This window comes from Chiroxiphia lanceolata, chromosome 1 (assembly GCF_009829145.1).
Source record: "Chiroxiphia lanceolata isolate bChiLan1 chromosome 1, bChiLan1.pri, whole genome shotgun sequence".
NCBI lineage: Eukaryota > Metazoa > Chordata > Aves > Passeriformes > Pipridae > Chiroxiphia > Chiroxiphia lanceolata.
The window spans coordinates 688095-702445 of record NC_045637.1 but is presented as its reverse complement, the minus strand read 5'-3'; the positions used below and the strand labels follow the sequence as shown (position 1 = coordinate 702445).

The 14351-nt window shown below is 62.1% G+C and overlaps 1 protein-coding gene across 3 annotated transcripts in view; it reads left to right on the top strand.

Moving 5' to 3' along the window:
- The first annotated feature begins 8551 nt into the window (after positions 1–8551).
- The window catches only part of LOC116797890 (poly(U)-binding-splicing factor PUF60), a 37232-nt gene continuing 31432 nt past the window's right edge, over positions 8552–14351 (top strand). For all 3 annotated transcript variants that reach the window (XM_032709827.1, XM_032709817.1, XM_032709808.1), the window contains exon 1: positions 8552–8615. In XM_032709827.1, the coding sequence (XP_032565718.1) occupies positions 8589–8615 (27 nt within the window). In that variant the 5' untranslated portion in view covers positions 8552–8588. The remainder of the gene's footprint in view (positions 8616–14351) is intronic.

Here is a 14351-nt window from a genome sequence, read left to right as displayed (position 1 = left end):
GGTGCTGCCCTCACCCCCTCAGTGCTGCCCTCACCCCCCGGTGCTGCCCTCACCCCCTCAGTGCTGCCCTCACCCCCCGGTGCTGCCCTCACCCCCTCAGTGCTGCCCTCACCCCCCTGGTACTGCCCTCACCCCCTCAGTGCTGCCCTCACCCCCCCAGTGCTGCCCTCACCCCCTCAGTGCTGCCCTCACCCCCCTGGTACTGCCCTCACCCCCTCAGTGCTGCCCTCACCCCCCCAGTGCTGCCTTCACCCCTCAGTGCTGCCCTCACCCCCCCGGTGCTGCCCTCACCCTTCAGTGCTGCCCTCACCCCCTCAGTGCTGCCCTCACCCCCCGGTGCTGCCCTCACCCCCTCAGTGCTGCCCTCACCCCCCTGGTACTGCCCTCACCCCCTCAGTGCTGCCCTCACCCCCCAGTGCTGCCCTCACCCCCTCGGTGCTGCCCTCACCCCCTCAGTGCTGCCCTCACCCCCTCAGTGCTGCCCTCACCCCCCCAGTGCTGCCCTCACCCCCTCAGTGCTGCCCTCACCCCTCAGTGCTGCCCTCACCCCCTCAGTGCTGCCCTCACCCCCCCAGTGCTGCCCTCACCCCCTCTGTGCTGCCCTCACCCCCTCAATGCTGCCCTCACCCCTCAGTGCTGCCCTCACCCCCCTGGTACTGCCCTGACCCCCCCGGTGCTGCCCTCACCCCCCTGGTACTGCCCTCACCCCCCTGGTACTGCCCTCACCCCCTCAGTGCTGCCCTCACCCCCCTGGTGCTGCCCTCACCCCCCTGGTACTGCCCTCACCCCTCAGTGCTACCCTCACCCCCTCAGTGCTGCCCTCACCCCCCTGGTACTGCCCTCACCCCCTCAGTGCTGCCCTCACCCCCCGGTGCTGCCCTCACCCCCTCAGTGCTGCCCTCACCCCCCTGGTACTGCCCTCACCCCCTCCGTGCTGCCCTCACCCCCCAGTGCTGCCCTCACCCCCTCGGTGCTGCCCTCACCCCCCTGGTACTGCCCTGACCCCCCCGGTGCTGCCCTCACCCCCCTGGTACTGCCCTCACCCCCCTGGTACTGCCCTCACCCCCTCAGTGCTGCCCTCACCCCCCGGTGCTGCCCTCACCCCCCTGGTACTGCCCTCACCCCCTCAGTGCTGCCCTCACCCCCCGGTGCTGCCCTCACCCCCTCAGTGCTGCCCTCACCCCCTCAGTGCTGCCCTCACCCCCCTGGTGCTGCCCTCACCCCCTCAGTGCTGCCCTCACCCCCTCAGTGCTGCCCTCACCCCTCAGTGCTGCCCTCACCCCCCGGTGCTGCCCTTTGCAGAGGGGTTGGTTTGGGGGAAAGTGCAAACGGGAATTGGTTGTGTCCGAGAGCCCGGGGAGGGCTGGGGGGCTGCTCCTGCTGTGCCAGGGAAAACCAGCTCTGGGATCCTGCCCTGTGCTGTGCCAGTGCTGCTCCTGCTGTGCCAGGGAAAACCAGCTCTGGCATCCTGCTCCTGCTGCTCCTGCTGTGCCAGGGAAAACCAGCTCTGGCATCCTGCTCCTGCTGTGCCAGGGAAAACCAGCTCTGGGATCCTGCTCCTGCTGCTCCTGCCATGCCAGGGAAAACCAGCTCTGGCATCCTGCTCCTGCTGTGCCAGAGGAATCCAGCTCTGGCATCCTGCTCCTGCTGCTCCTGCTGTGCCAGGGAAAACCAACTCTGGAATCCTGCCCTGTGCTGTGCCAGTGCTGCTCCTGCTGTGCCAGGGAAAACCAGCTCTGGAATCCTGCCCTATGCTGTGCCAGGGAAAACCAGCTCTGGCATCCTGCCCTGTGCTGTGCCAGGGAAAACCAGCTCTGGAATCCTGCCCTATGCTGTGCCAGGGAAAACCAGCTCTGGCATCCTGCCCTGTGCTGTGCCAGGGAAAACCAGCTCTGGCATCCTGCCCTGTGCTGCTCCTGCTGCTCCCATCATGCCAGGGGAAGACTGGCTCTGGCCTCCTGCTCTGTGCTGGTGCTGTTCCTGCTGCTCTGTGCCGTGCTGGTGCTGCTCCTGCCGTGCCAGGGAAAACCAGCTCTGGCCTCCTGCTCTGTGCCATGCTGGTGCTGCTCCTGCTGTGCCAGGGAAAACCAGCTCTGGCCTCCTGCTCTGTGCCATGCTGGTGCTGCTCCTGCTGTGCCAGGGAAAGCTGGCTCCGGCCTCCTGCTCTGTGCCAGTGTTCTGTGCCAGTGCTGCTCATCTGCTCCTGCTGTGCCAGAGGAAACTGTCCCTGGCATGAGCTCTGGCAGTGTTCTGTGCCAGTGCTGCCCATCTGCTCCTGCTGTGCCAGAGGAAACTGTCCCTGGCATGAGCTCTGCTCCGTGCCAGCGTTCTGTGCTGGTGCTGCTCCTGCTGCTCCCCCTGTGCCAGGGGAAACCGGCTGTGCCATCCTGCTGTGTGCTGTGCTGGTGCTCCGTGCTGTGCCAGCGTTCTGTGCTGGTGCTGCTGCTCCTGCTGTGCCAGGGAAAAACAGCTCTGGCCTCCTGCTCTGTGCCGTGCCAGTGCTGCTCCTGCTGTGCCAGGGAAAGCTGGCTCTGGCCTCCTGCTCTGTGCCTGTGTTCTGTGCCAGTGTTCCGTGCCAGTGCTGCTCATCTGCTCCTGCTGTGCCAGAGGAAACTGTCCCTGGCATGAGCTCTGCTCTGTGCCAGCGTTCTGTGCTGGTGCTGCTGCTCCTGCTGTGCCAGGGAAAACCAGCTCTGGCCTCCTGCTCCGTGCCAGTGTTCTGTACTGTACTAGAGCTCTGTGCCAGTGCCCTGTGCCGGTGTTCTGTGCCATGCCAGAGCTCTGTGCCAGTGTTCTGTGCCGTGCCAGTGCCCTGTGCCAGCGTTCTGTGCTGTGCCAGAGCTCTGTGCCAGTGTTCTGTGCCGTGCCAGAGCTCTGTGCCAGTGCCCTGTGCCGGTGTTCTGTGCCGTGCCAGAGTTCTGTACCAGTGTTCTGTGCCATGCCAGAGCTCTGTGCCAGCGTTCTGTGCCATGCCAGAGCTCTGTGCCGGTGTTCTGTGCTGTGCCAGTGCCCTGTGCCAGTGTTCTGTACTGTACCAGAGCTCTGTGCCAGTGCACTGTGCTGGTGTTCTGTGCCATGCCAGAGCTCTGTGCCAGTGTTCTGTGCCGTGCCAGAGCTCTGTGCTGGTGCTGCTCCTGCTGCTTCTGCTGTGCCAGGGGAATCTGGCATCCTGCTCTGTGCTGTGCCAGCACTCTGTGCTGTGCCAGCGTTCTGTGCTGGTGCTGCTGCTGCTCCTGCTGTGCCAGGGCAGTCTGGCTCTGCCATCCTGCTCTGTGCTGTGCCACCGTTCCGTGCCGTGCCAGCGTTCTGTGCTGGTGCTGCTCCTGCTGCTCCCCCTGTGCCAGGGGAAACCGGCTGTGCCATCCTGCTGTGTGCTGTGCTGGTGCTCTGTGCTGTGCCAGCGTTCTGTGCTGGTGCTGCTCCTGCTGTGCCAGGGCAGTCTGGCTCTGCCATCCTGCTCTGTGCTGTGCCAGCGTTCTGTGCTGGTGCTGCTGCTCCTGCTGTGCCAGGCCAGTCTGGCTCTGCCATCCTGCTCCGTGCTGTGCCACTGTTCCGTGCTGTGCCAGAGCTCTGTGCTGGTGCTGTGCCTGCAGTGCCAGGGCAATCTGGCTCTGTCCCATGCTGGTGCTGTGCCAGGGCAGTCTGGCTCTGGCCTGTGCTGGTGCTCCATGCTGTGCCATGCCCTGGGCTGTGCCAGCCTCGCTCTCTGTGCCAGTGCTTGGTGCCAGTGCTCTGTCCGGTGCCGCGGTGCTGTGCCAGCGTTTCCCCCTGTGCCAGTGTCACTCTGTGCCAGTGTCACTCTGTGCCAGTGTCACACTCTGTGCCAGTGTCACTCTGTGCCAGTGTCACTCTCTGTGCCAGTGTCACTCTGTGTGCCAGTGTCACACTCTCTGTGCCAGTGTCACTCTGTGTGCCAGTGTCACACTCTCTGTGCCAGTGTCACACTCTCTGTGCCAGTGTCACTCTGTGTGCCAGTGTCACACTCTGTGCCAGTGTCACACTCCGTGCCAGTGTCACTCTGTGCCAGTGTCACACTCTGTGCCAGTGTCACTCTGTGCCAGTGTCACTCTGTGCCAGTGTCACACTCTGTGCCAGTGTCACTCTGTGCCAGTGTCACTCTGTGCCAGTGTCACACTGTGCCAGTGTCACTCTGTGCCAGTGTCACTCTCCGTGCCAGTGTCACTCTCTGTGCCAGTGTCACACTCCGTGCCAGTGTCACTCTCTGTGCCAGTGTCACTCTCCGTGCCAGTGTCACTCTCTGTGCCAGTGTCACTCTCTGTGCCAGTGTCACTCTGTGCCAGTGTCACACTCTGTACCAGTGTCACTCTGTGCCAGTGTCACTCTCTGTGCCAGTGTCACACTCTGTGCCAGTGTCACTCTCTGTGCCAGTGTCACTCTGTGCCAGTGTCACTCTCTGTGCCAGTGTCACACTCTGTGCCAGTGTCACTCTCTGTGCCAGTGTCACTCTCTGTGCCAGTGTCACACTCTGTACCAGTGTCACTCTGTGCCAGTGTCACTCTCTGTGCCAGTGTCACACTCTGTGCCAGTGTCACTCTCTGTGCCAGTGTCACTCTGTGCCAGTGTCACTCTCTGTGCCAGTGTCACTCTGTGCCAGTGTCACTCTGTACCAGTGTCACTCTGTACCAGTGTCACTCTGTGCCAGTGTCACTCTGTACCAGTGTCACTCTGTGCCAGTGTCACTCTCTGTGCCAGTGTCACTCTCTGTACCAGTGTCACTCTGTGCCAGTGTCACTCTGTACCAGTGTCACTCTGTGCCAGTGTCACTCTCTGTGCCAGTGTCACTCTCTGTACCAGTGTCACTCTGTGCCAGTGTCACTCTGTGCCAGTGTCACTCTCTGTGCCAGTGTCACACTCTGTGCCAGTGTCACTCTCTGTACCAGTGTCACTCTGTGCCAGTGTCACTCTCTGTGCCAGTGTCACTCTCTGTACCAGTGTCACTCTGTGCCAGTGTCACTCTGTGCCAGTGTCACTCTCTGTGCCAGTGTCACTCTGTGCCAGTGTCACTCTGTGCCAGTGTCACTCTCTGTGCCAGTGTCACTCTCTGTGCCAGCGCTCAGCGCGGTGCCGGATCCCGCCGGGATTGTGTCCGTGCTCGGGAGCTGCGCTGCCACCTCGTGCTGCATTCCCAGACCGTGCTCCATTCCCATCCCGTGCTCCATTCCCATCCTGTGCTCCATTCCCATCCCGTGCTCCATTCCCATCCCAGGCTCCATTCCCATCCTGTGCTCCATTCCCATCCCGTGCTCCATTCCCATCCCAGGCTCCATTCCCATCCCGTGCTCCATTCCCATCCTGTGCTCCATTCCCATCCTGTGCTCCATTCCCATCCCGTGCTCCATTCCCATCCCGTGCTCCATTCCCATCCCATGCTCCATTCCCATCCCAGGCTCCATTCCCATCCCATGCTCCATTCCCACCCCGTGCTCCATTCCCACCCCGTGCTCCATTCCCATCCCGTGCTCCATTCCCATCCCATGCTCCATTCCCATCCCATGTTCCATTCCCGTCCCGTGCTCCATTCCCATCCCATGCTCCATTCCCATCCCATGCTCCATTCCCATCCCATGTTCCATTCCCACCCCGTGCTCCATTCCCACTCCGTGCTCCATTCCCATCCCGTGCTCCATTCCCATCCCATGTTCCATTCCCGTCCCGTGCTCCATTCCCATCCCATGTTCCATTCCCATCCCATGTTCCATTCCCGTCCCGTGCTCCATTCCCAGCTCATGCAGCATTCTGGGCTCGTGCAGCATTCCCAGCTCGTGCAGCATTCCCGGCTCGTGTAGCATTCCCAGCTGGGGCTGCTTTCCCAGCTGGTGCAGCATTCCTGGCTCGTGCTCCATTCCCATCCCATGCTCCATTCCCGGTTCCTGCAGCATTCCCAGCTGATGCAGCATTCCCAGCTCGTGCAGCATTCCGGGCTCGTGCAGCATTCCCGGCTCATGCAGCATTCCCGGCTGGGGCTGCTTTCCCAGCTGATGCAGCATTCCCGGTTCCTGCAGCATTCCCGGCTCGTGCAGCATTCCCAGCTGGAGCTGCTTTCCCGGCCGTGCCAAGTTCCCCCCCGAGAGATGAAATAAAGCCGCCGGCAGCCGCTGATCCCACGGGAACGCCCCGCGTCCAACCCTCGTCATTCCTCCCGCGCCCCCCGGGCAGGTGGGAAGCAGATTCCCGGAGTTCCACGGGCCCCCGGGCACAGGAGGGATCCGGGGAACGCCCCAGCTGCCGATTCCCAAATCCCCGTGTCCAGGGCGGGCCCCGGGCTCTGCAGCCTGGGACACTCCGGCCCATCCCAGCCCCTGCTCACGGCTCCCTTAACTCCCACCGCAGAATCCAGGGATTAACGGGATTAACGCGGCGCCTCCCGCCCCGGAATTCCCTGCACGGGAATTCCCAGAGCGTTCCCAGTACCCACAGGATGTTCCCAGTACACCCCAGTACCCCCCAGGCTGAGGTGGGAATGAAGCTGGATGGGATCACGGGAGATTTGGGATGTCCCTTCCAGCCCCGTGGGATTTGTGGGATCCTCCCCGGCCCCATCCCTGTCCAGCCACTCGGATAAAGCCCAACACGTGTCCCCGTGTTCCAGTGGAATTTCCCACTTCCCAGCGTGTCCCACAGGTTTGTGTCACCGGATCTCTGGAGCAGATCCAGCCCCGGCTCCGGGGCCTCCCACAGGAACAGGGAGAAGATTCCTGGTCCTGCTCCAGACCCTCCTGGCACATGGGAGAGGGGACGTGCCCTGGGATACTGGTACCAGAGTCTGCCCAGAGAATGGGGATGGAATTCCTGGTCTAATCAGAATTCCCGGTCTGCCCAGAGGATGGGGATGGAATTCCTGGTCTAATCGGAATTCCTGGTCTAATTGGAATTCCTGGTCTAATTGGAATTCCTGGTCTAATCAGAATTCCTGGTCTGCCCAGAGAATGGGGATGGAATTCCTGGTCTAATCGGAATTCCTGGTCTAATCAGAACTCCTGGTCTAATCAGAATTCCTGGTCTGCCCAGAGGATGGGAATGGAATTCGTGGTCTAATTGGAATTCCTGGTCTAATCAGAATTCCTGGTCTGCCCAGAGGATGGGGATGGAATTCCTGGTCTAATGAGAATTCCTGGTCTAATCGGAATTCCTGGTCTGCCCAGAGAAAGGGGATGGAATTCCTGGTCTAATCAGAATTCCCGGTCTGCCCAGAGAAAGGGGATGGAATTCCTGCCCTTTCCCTTTCCGGGGGTGATTTGGGAGCACGAGGCCCCCTCACCAGGAGCAGGTGTTCAGCCCCCTTTAGTGGCCCCAGCTCCCGAAATCCTTGATAAAACTCGTGGGATCCGTGAATTCCTCCCGGTCTTTCCTCATCCCTGCGGCTCCTCCACGGAGGGGACTCGAGACCCCGGGGCCGGTTCCGCTCCCGAGGTGCCGGATGAGGCCCCCCCCGAGTCCTGCTGAGCTCCTTGTCCCGGATCCAGGGACAGCCGGGGGTCATTCCAGAGCTGCACCTCCAGCCCCTGGCACAGAGTCGTGGAATTCCGGGATGGGTTGGGATGGAGGGACCTCACAGACCCCCCCAGAGACAGGGACACCTTCTGCTACCCCAGGGGGATCCAACCTGCCCTGGGACACTCCCAGGGATCCAGGGGCAGCCACGGCTCCTCGGGGAATTCCATCCCAGCCCCTCCCCACCCTCCCAGCCAGGAATTCCTTCCCAATATCCCACCCAACCCTGGGAAGCCATTCCCTGTGTGCTGTCCCTCCAGCCCTTGTCCCCAGTCCCTCTCCAGCTCTCCCGGAGCCCCTTCAGGCCCTGGAATGTGCTCCAAGGTCTCCCTGGATCCTTCCGTTCTCCAGGTGAACATTCCCGGCTCTCCCAGCCCGGCTCCATCCCCGGGGTCTGACCTCGGCCCTGGAGTTAAATTTGGGCACCAGGGATCGGATCCCCTGGGAAAGAACCAAGGGAAGGGACAGGGTGGGGACACTGGGGTGGGGACACTGGGACGGGGACATTTCTCTCCAGTGCCCAGGAGACGATCCCGATCCGTTCTCCCGGGGCACATCCAGCACCTCCCGGTGCCCACGGCCGGTACCGGCGGCCGCCCGGGGCTCTCCCCTCCGGCTGCTACCAAGGGCCACCCGGTACAAGGCGGGCCCGTGTTTTTGGCCTGTTTTATCCGGTTTTATCCCGGTTTATCCGGGTTTATCCCGTTTTATCCGTTACGGCCCTGCCCGTGCTTTGGACGTTCCGGAGGCCTCCGGCTCTGCCGCCTCCAGTCCTAGCGTCCCAGCACCGACCCAGCGGCGCTGAGGCCGCAGTAGCCGAGCCGGGGTCCAGCCGAGATCCCCTGGGGACCCCCAAACTCCCGGGGTGTCACACGGGGACCCCTCGGGCCGGTCGCGGTTCCAGCGACACCCGCGCCTGGGCGGCGCCATCTTGCCACCCGCTCCGGTCACATGACTCCCCACCCCGAACTCTCGCGATAGCTCCCCCCCCCCCGTGAGGTTCCCGCCTCCCGGTTTCCCGCGCGCGCGCCGCCGGAGCTCTCGCGAGAGCCGCGCGCGGAGCCGGGGAGGACAAGATGGCGGCGACAACGCCGATGGCGCTGGTGAGGGAGCGGCGGGGCCGGGCCGGGCCGGGGCGGCTCCTCGGGGGTCCCCGCGGGGCTCACGGGGGTCTCCGCGGGCCGGGGCAGCGGGATGGGGAGGCGGGAGAGCGAAGGGGGCGCGGCCGAGGCGGCGGCCGAGGGTTCCCCGCCCGGGCCGGGCCCGCGGGGGGAGCGGCGGGGGAGCGGCGGGGGCGCCGCGCTCTGAGGGGCCCTGAGGGGAAGGGGAGGGGGAGGAGAAGAAGAGAGGGGTCTGCGCCGCGCCTCGGCTCCCGCCCCGCCGCCCTCCGTGCAGAACGGGTGCCGATTCCCTCCTCCCTTCCCTCCGCCAGTCCTGGGCGACCGCCCCGCCGGGAGTGGGAATGGGAACGGGAACGGGAATGGGAATGGGAACGGCAATGGGAATGGGCATTCCAGGGGTGTGCAGGGAACGGGATCCCCGGGGTGTGCAGGGAACGGGATCCCCGGGGTGTGCAGGGAACGGTATCCCGGGGATCTGCAGGGAACGGGATCTGCAGGGAACGGGATCCCGGGGATCTGCAGGGAACGGGATCCCGGGGATCTGCAGGGAACGGGATCTGCAGGGAACGGGATCCTGGGGATCTGCAGGGAACGGGATTCACCCTGGAATCCAGCAGTGGAAGTGCTTCCCCGGGGCTGCTCGGCTGGTTCCTGGCTCAGTGGGAATTGCTCTGGGAATACCGAGCCGGGGAAGGGGCCTGGGAACACCCGGGGATCCCCCGATCCCCTGGAATTCTGGGCGGGATCCGCGGGGGTTTGTCGGTGGGGTCTGTGTTCCCTCACCCCTCGCTGTTTCCATGGGAAACGTGGGATCTCCCTGAGGAACGGCTCCAGTTCCAGAGCTGCTCCTGCCTTGCTCCAGGGGGGCCGATTTGGATCCCTGAATAAACGTCCTGGGATTCCTTTTGGGGATCCCCGGGGAATGAGCTGGGGGTGAGCACCAGTCACTCCCACTTCCTTTCCTGTCTGTATTTCCCCGATCCGCTGCACTGGGAGGTTTCCTGGGGGAACGCTGGGAATGAGGGGCAGGACCGGAGCCCGTGGGCTGCCTGTCTGTCTGTCTGTCTGTCTGTCTGTCTGTGACCCAGGGCTCAGCCCCACTGGCTGTGGGATGTGTTTTCCCAGCCTGGAGCAGGCAAGGAGGGTCCCTTCCGGACTCCCCACGTTCCCTCTTCCCTCCTGATCCGGAGGAGTTCGGAAAACAAACCCAGCTCCTCGTTCCCGGGGCTGCTGCTCCGGGCAGGGCAGGGTTTGTGCTGCGGGACAGAGCAGGGCCCAGGGAATGGCGCCTGGAATTCCCAGGGGATCTCGGCATTCCCGGGGAATTGCACCTGGAATTCCCAGGGAATGGCGCCTGGAATTCCCAGGGAATCTCGGCGTTCCCAGGGAATTGTACCTGGAATTCCCAGGGAATTGAGCCTGGAATTCCCATGGAATCTCGGCGTTCCCGGGGAATGGCGCCTGGAATTCCCATGGAATCTCTGCGTTCCCGGGGAATCGCGCCTGGAATTCCCAGGGAATTGCGCCTGGAATTCCCATGGAATCTCTGCGCTCCCGGGGTAGCAGGGCCCAGGGAATTGCACCTGGAATTCCCATGGAATCTCTGCGTTCCCAGGGAATTGCACCTGGAATTCCCATGGAATCTCGGCGTTCCCAGGGAATTGTGCCTGGAATTCCCAGGAAATTGAGCCTGGAATTCCCATGGAATCTCGGCGTTCCCGGGGAATTGTGCCTGGAATTCCCATGGAATCTCTGTGTTCCCAGGGAATCGCACCTGGAATTCCCAGGGAATTGCGCCTGGAATTCCCATGGAATCTCTGCATTCCCAGGGTAGCAGGGCCCAGGGAATTGCACCTGGAATTCCCATGGAATCTCTGCGTTCCCAGGGAATTGTGCCTGGAATTCCCAGGAAATTGAGCCTGGAATTCCCATGGAATCTCGGCGTTCCCGGGGAATTGTGCCTGGAATTCCCATGGAATCTCTGTGTTCCCAGGGAATCGCACCTGGAATTCCCAGGGAATTGCGCCTGGAATTCCCATGGAATCTCTGCATTCCCAGGGTAGCAGGGCCCAGGGAATTGCACCTGGAATTCCCATGGAATCTCTGCGTTCCCAGGGAATTGTGCCTGGAATTCCCAGGAAATTGAGCCTGGAATTCCCATGGAATCTCGGCGTTCCCAGGGAATTGTGCCTGGAATTCCCATGGAATCTCTGTGTTCCCAGGGAATCGCACCTGGAATTCCCAGGGAATTGCACCTGGAATTCCCATGGAATCTCTGTGTTCCCGGGGAATTGCGCCTGGAATTCCCATGGAATCTCGGCGTTCCTGGGGAATTGCGCCTGGAATTCCCATGGAATCTCGGCGTTCCCGGGGAATCGCGCCTGGAATTCCCTGCTCAGTGCCTCTCCTTCTCCTGCATCCCTAAATCCCAGCTGGGTTCTCCTTCCTCCTGCATCCCTAAATCCCAGCTGGGTTCTCCTTCTCCTGCATCCCTAAATCCCAGCTGGGTTCTCCTTCCTCCTGCATCCCTAAATCCCAGCTGGGTTCTCCTTCTCCTGCATCCCTAAATCCCAGCTGGGTTCTCCTTCCTCCTGCATCCCTAAATCCCAGCTGGGTTCTCCTTCCCTGCCGGACAAGGGGGAACTCTCTCGGGAGGCTGGCTGGAATTCCCTTGGCCTGTGCCCTCTGGAAGGAACCTGGCAGGGTCAGTCGGGGAATCCCGGAATCCCAGCCCGGTTTGGAATGGGAGGGATCCTAAATCCCCTCCAGTTGCACCCCCTGCCCCATCCCTGGAAGGGCCCAAGGCCGGGTTGGAGCAGGAGGTGTCCCTGCCCGGGGCTTTAAGGGCCCTTCCCACCCAAACCATTCCATGATTCCATGATTCTGGAGCTGCTGGCTCACGAGGTGCTGCAGGAATGGAGCTGGAGCAGGGATGGAGTCAGAGCAGGGATGGAGCTGGAACAGGGATGGAGCCCAGGGATGGAACTGGAGCAGGGATGGAACCCAGGGATGGAGCTGGAGCAGGGATGGAACTGGAGCAGGGATGGAGCCCAGGGATGGAGCTGGAGCAGGGATGGAGCCCAGGGATGGAGCTGGAGCAGGGATGGAGCTGGAGCAGGGATGGAGCTGGAGCAGGGATGGAGCCCAGGGATGGAGCTGGAGCAGGGATGGAGCCCAGGGATGGAGCTGGAGCAGGGATGGAGCCCAGGGATGGAGCTGGAGCAGGGATGGAGCTGGAGCAGGGATGGAGCCCAGGGATGGAGCCCAGGGATGGAGCTGGAGCAGGGATGGAGCTGGAGCAGGGATGGAGCTGGAGCAGGGATGGAGCCCAGGGATGGATCTGGAGCAGGGATGGAGCTGGAGCAGGGATGGAGCTGGAGCAGGGATGGAACTGGAGCAGGGATGGAGCTGGAGCAGGGATGGAACTGGAGCAGGGATGGAACTGGAGCAGGGATGGAACTGGAGCAGGGATGGAGCCCAGGGATGGATCTGGAGCAGGGATGGAGCTGGAGCAGGGATGGATCTGGAGCAGGGATGGAGCTGGAGCAGGGATGGAGCTGGAGCAGGGATGGAGCTGGAGCAGGGATGGAGCCCAGGGATGGAGCTGGAGCAGGGATGGAGCTGGAGCAGGGATGGAGCCCAGGGATGGAGCCCAGGGATGGAGCCCTGGATCCCTGGGTTCTTCGCAGGGGATGTGTGCTGAGGAATTCCTGTGGGATCCGTGGATCAGCCCCGGATCCCTGGATCACTCCTGGATCCCTGGGTTCTTCCCAGGGGATGTGTCCTTGGGAATTCCTGTGGGAGCTGTGGATCCCTCCTGGGTTCTTCCTGGGGATGTGTGCTGAGGAATTCTGTGGGAGCCATGGATCAGCCCTGGATCCCTGGATCACTCCTGGATCCCTGAGTTCTTCCCAGAGGGCTGTGTGCTGAGGAATTCTGTGGGAGCCATGGATCAACCCTGGATCCCTGGATCACTCCTGGATCCCTGGGCTCTTCCCAGGGATGTGTGTTCAGGAATTCTGTGGGAACCATGGATCAGCCCTGGGTTCTTCCCAGGGATGTGTGCTGAGGAATTCTTTGGGAGCCATGGATCCCTCCTGGGTTCTTCCCAGGGAATGTGTGCTGAGGAATTCCTGTGGGAGCCATGGATCTGGGTTCTTCCCAGGGAATGTGTGCTGAGGAATTCCTGTGGGAGCCATGGATCTGGGTTCTTCCCAGGGGATGTGGGCTGTGGAATTCTGTGGGATCCGTGGATCATCCCTGGATCAGCCCTGGATCCCTGGGTTCTTCCTGGGATGTGTGCTGAGGAATTCTGTGGGAGCCATGGATCACTCCTGGGTTCTTCCCGGGGATGTGTGCTGAGGAATTCTGTGGGAGCCATGGATCACTCCTGGGTTCTTCCCAGGGGAATTGTGCTGTGGAATTCTGTGGGAACCATGGATGTATCCCAGGATTGGGGATGTACCCCAGGATTGGGGATGGATCCCAGGATTGGGGATGGATCCCAGGATTGGGGATGTACCCCAGGATTGGGGATGGATCCCGGGATTGGGGATGGATCCCAGGACTGGGGATGGATCCCAGGATTGGGGATGGATCCCAGGATTGGGGATGGATCCCAGGATTCGGGATGGATCCCAGGATTGGGGATGGATCCCAGGATTGGGGATGGATCCCAGGATTGGGGATGGATCCCAGGGTTGGGGATGGATCCCAGGGTTGGGGATGGATCCCAGGATTGGGGATGGATCCCAGGATTGGGGATGGATCCCGGGATTGGGGATGGATCCCAGGATTGGGGATGGATCCCAGGATTGGGGATGGATCCCAGGATTCGGGATGGATCCCAGGATTCGGGATGGATCCCAGGATTGGGGATGGATCCCAGGATTGGGGATGTACCCCGGGATTGGGGATGGATCCCAGGATTGGGGATGGATCCCAGGATTGGGGATGGATCCCGGGATTGGGGATGGATCCCAGGATTGGGGATGGATCCCAGGATTGGGGATGGATCCCAGGATTGGGGATGTACCCCGGGATTGGGGATGGATCCCAGGATTGGGGATGGATCCCAGGATTGGGGATGGATCCCAGGATTGGGGATGGATCCCAGGATTGGGGATGGATCCCAGGATTGGGGATATATCCCAGGGTTGGGGATGTACCCCGGGATTGGGGATGGATCCCAGGATTGGGGATGGATCCCAGGGTTGGGGATGGATCCCAGGGTTGGGGATGGATCCCAGGATTGGGGATGGATCCCAGGATTGGGGATGGATCCCAGGATCCCGGGATGGGCAGGGTGGGAAGGGAAGGGCAGCTCTTCCTGCCCCTGGATCCCTGGGAGTGTCCAAGGCCGGGTTGGAGCAGCCTGGGGTGCTGGGAGGTGCTTTGAGGTGCTTCCAAACCATTCCATGAGTCCGGGATTTGGGAAAGTCCCAGAGGAGGATCCAAAAAGGGCACTTGGAAAAGGGGGGGTGGCAGAGCCGGGAGGGAGGGGACCACGGCTGGGGACATGGAATTGGAGCTGTTGGTGTGAGCCAGGATGGGGATTATCCCAGTGCCTGATCCCTGAAAACCTGGGGCTTGGGGAGCTCTGTGAGTGCCCAGCACATCCAGTGGTTTGTGGGATTGCTGGGATGGCTCTTCCCACAGGGAGGGAGGGGAACATGAACTGCTTTCCCTGACTCCCCAGTGGGTTTGGGGAGGGGTTTT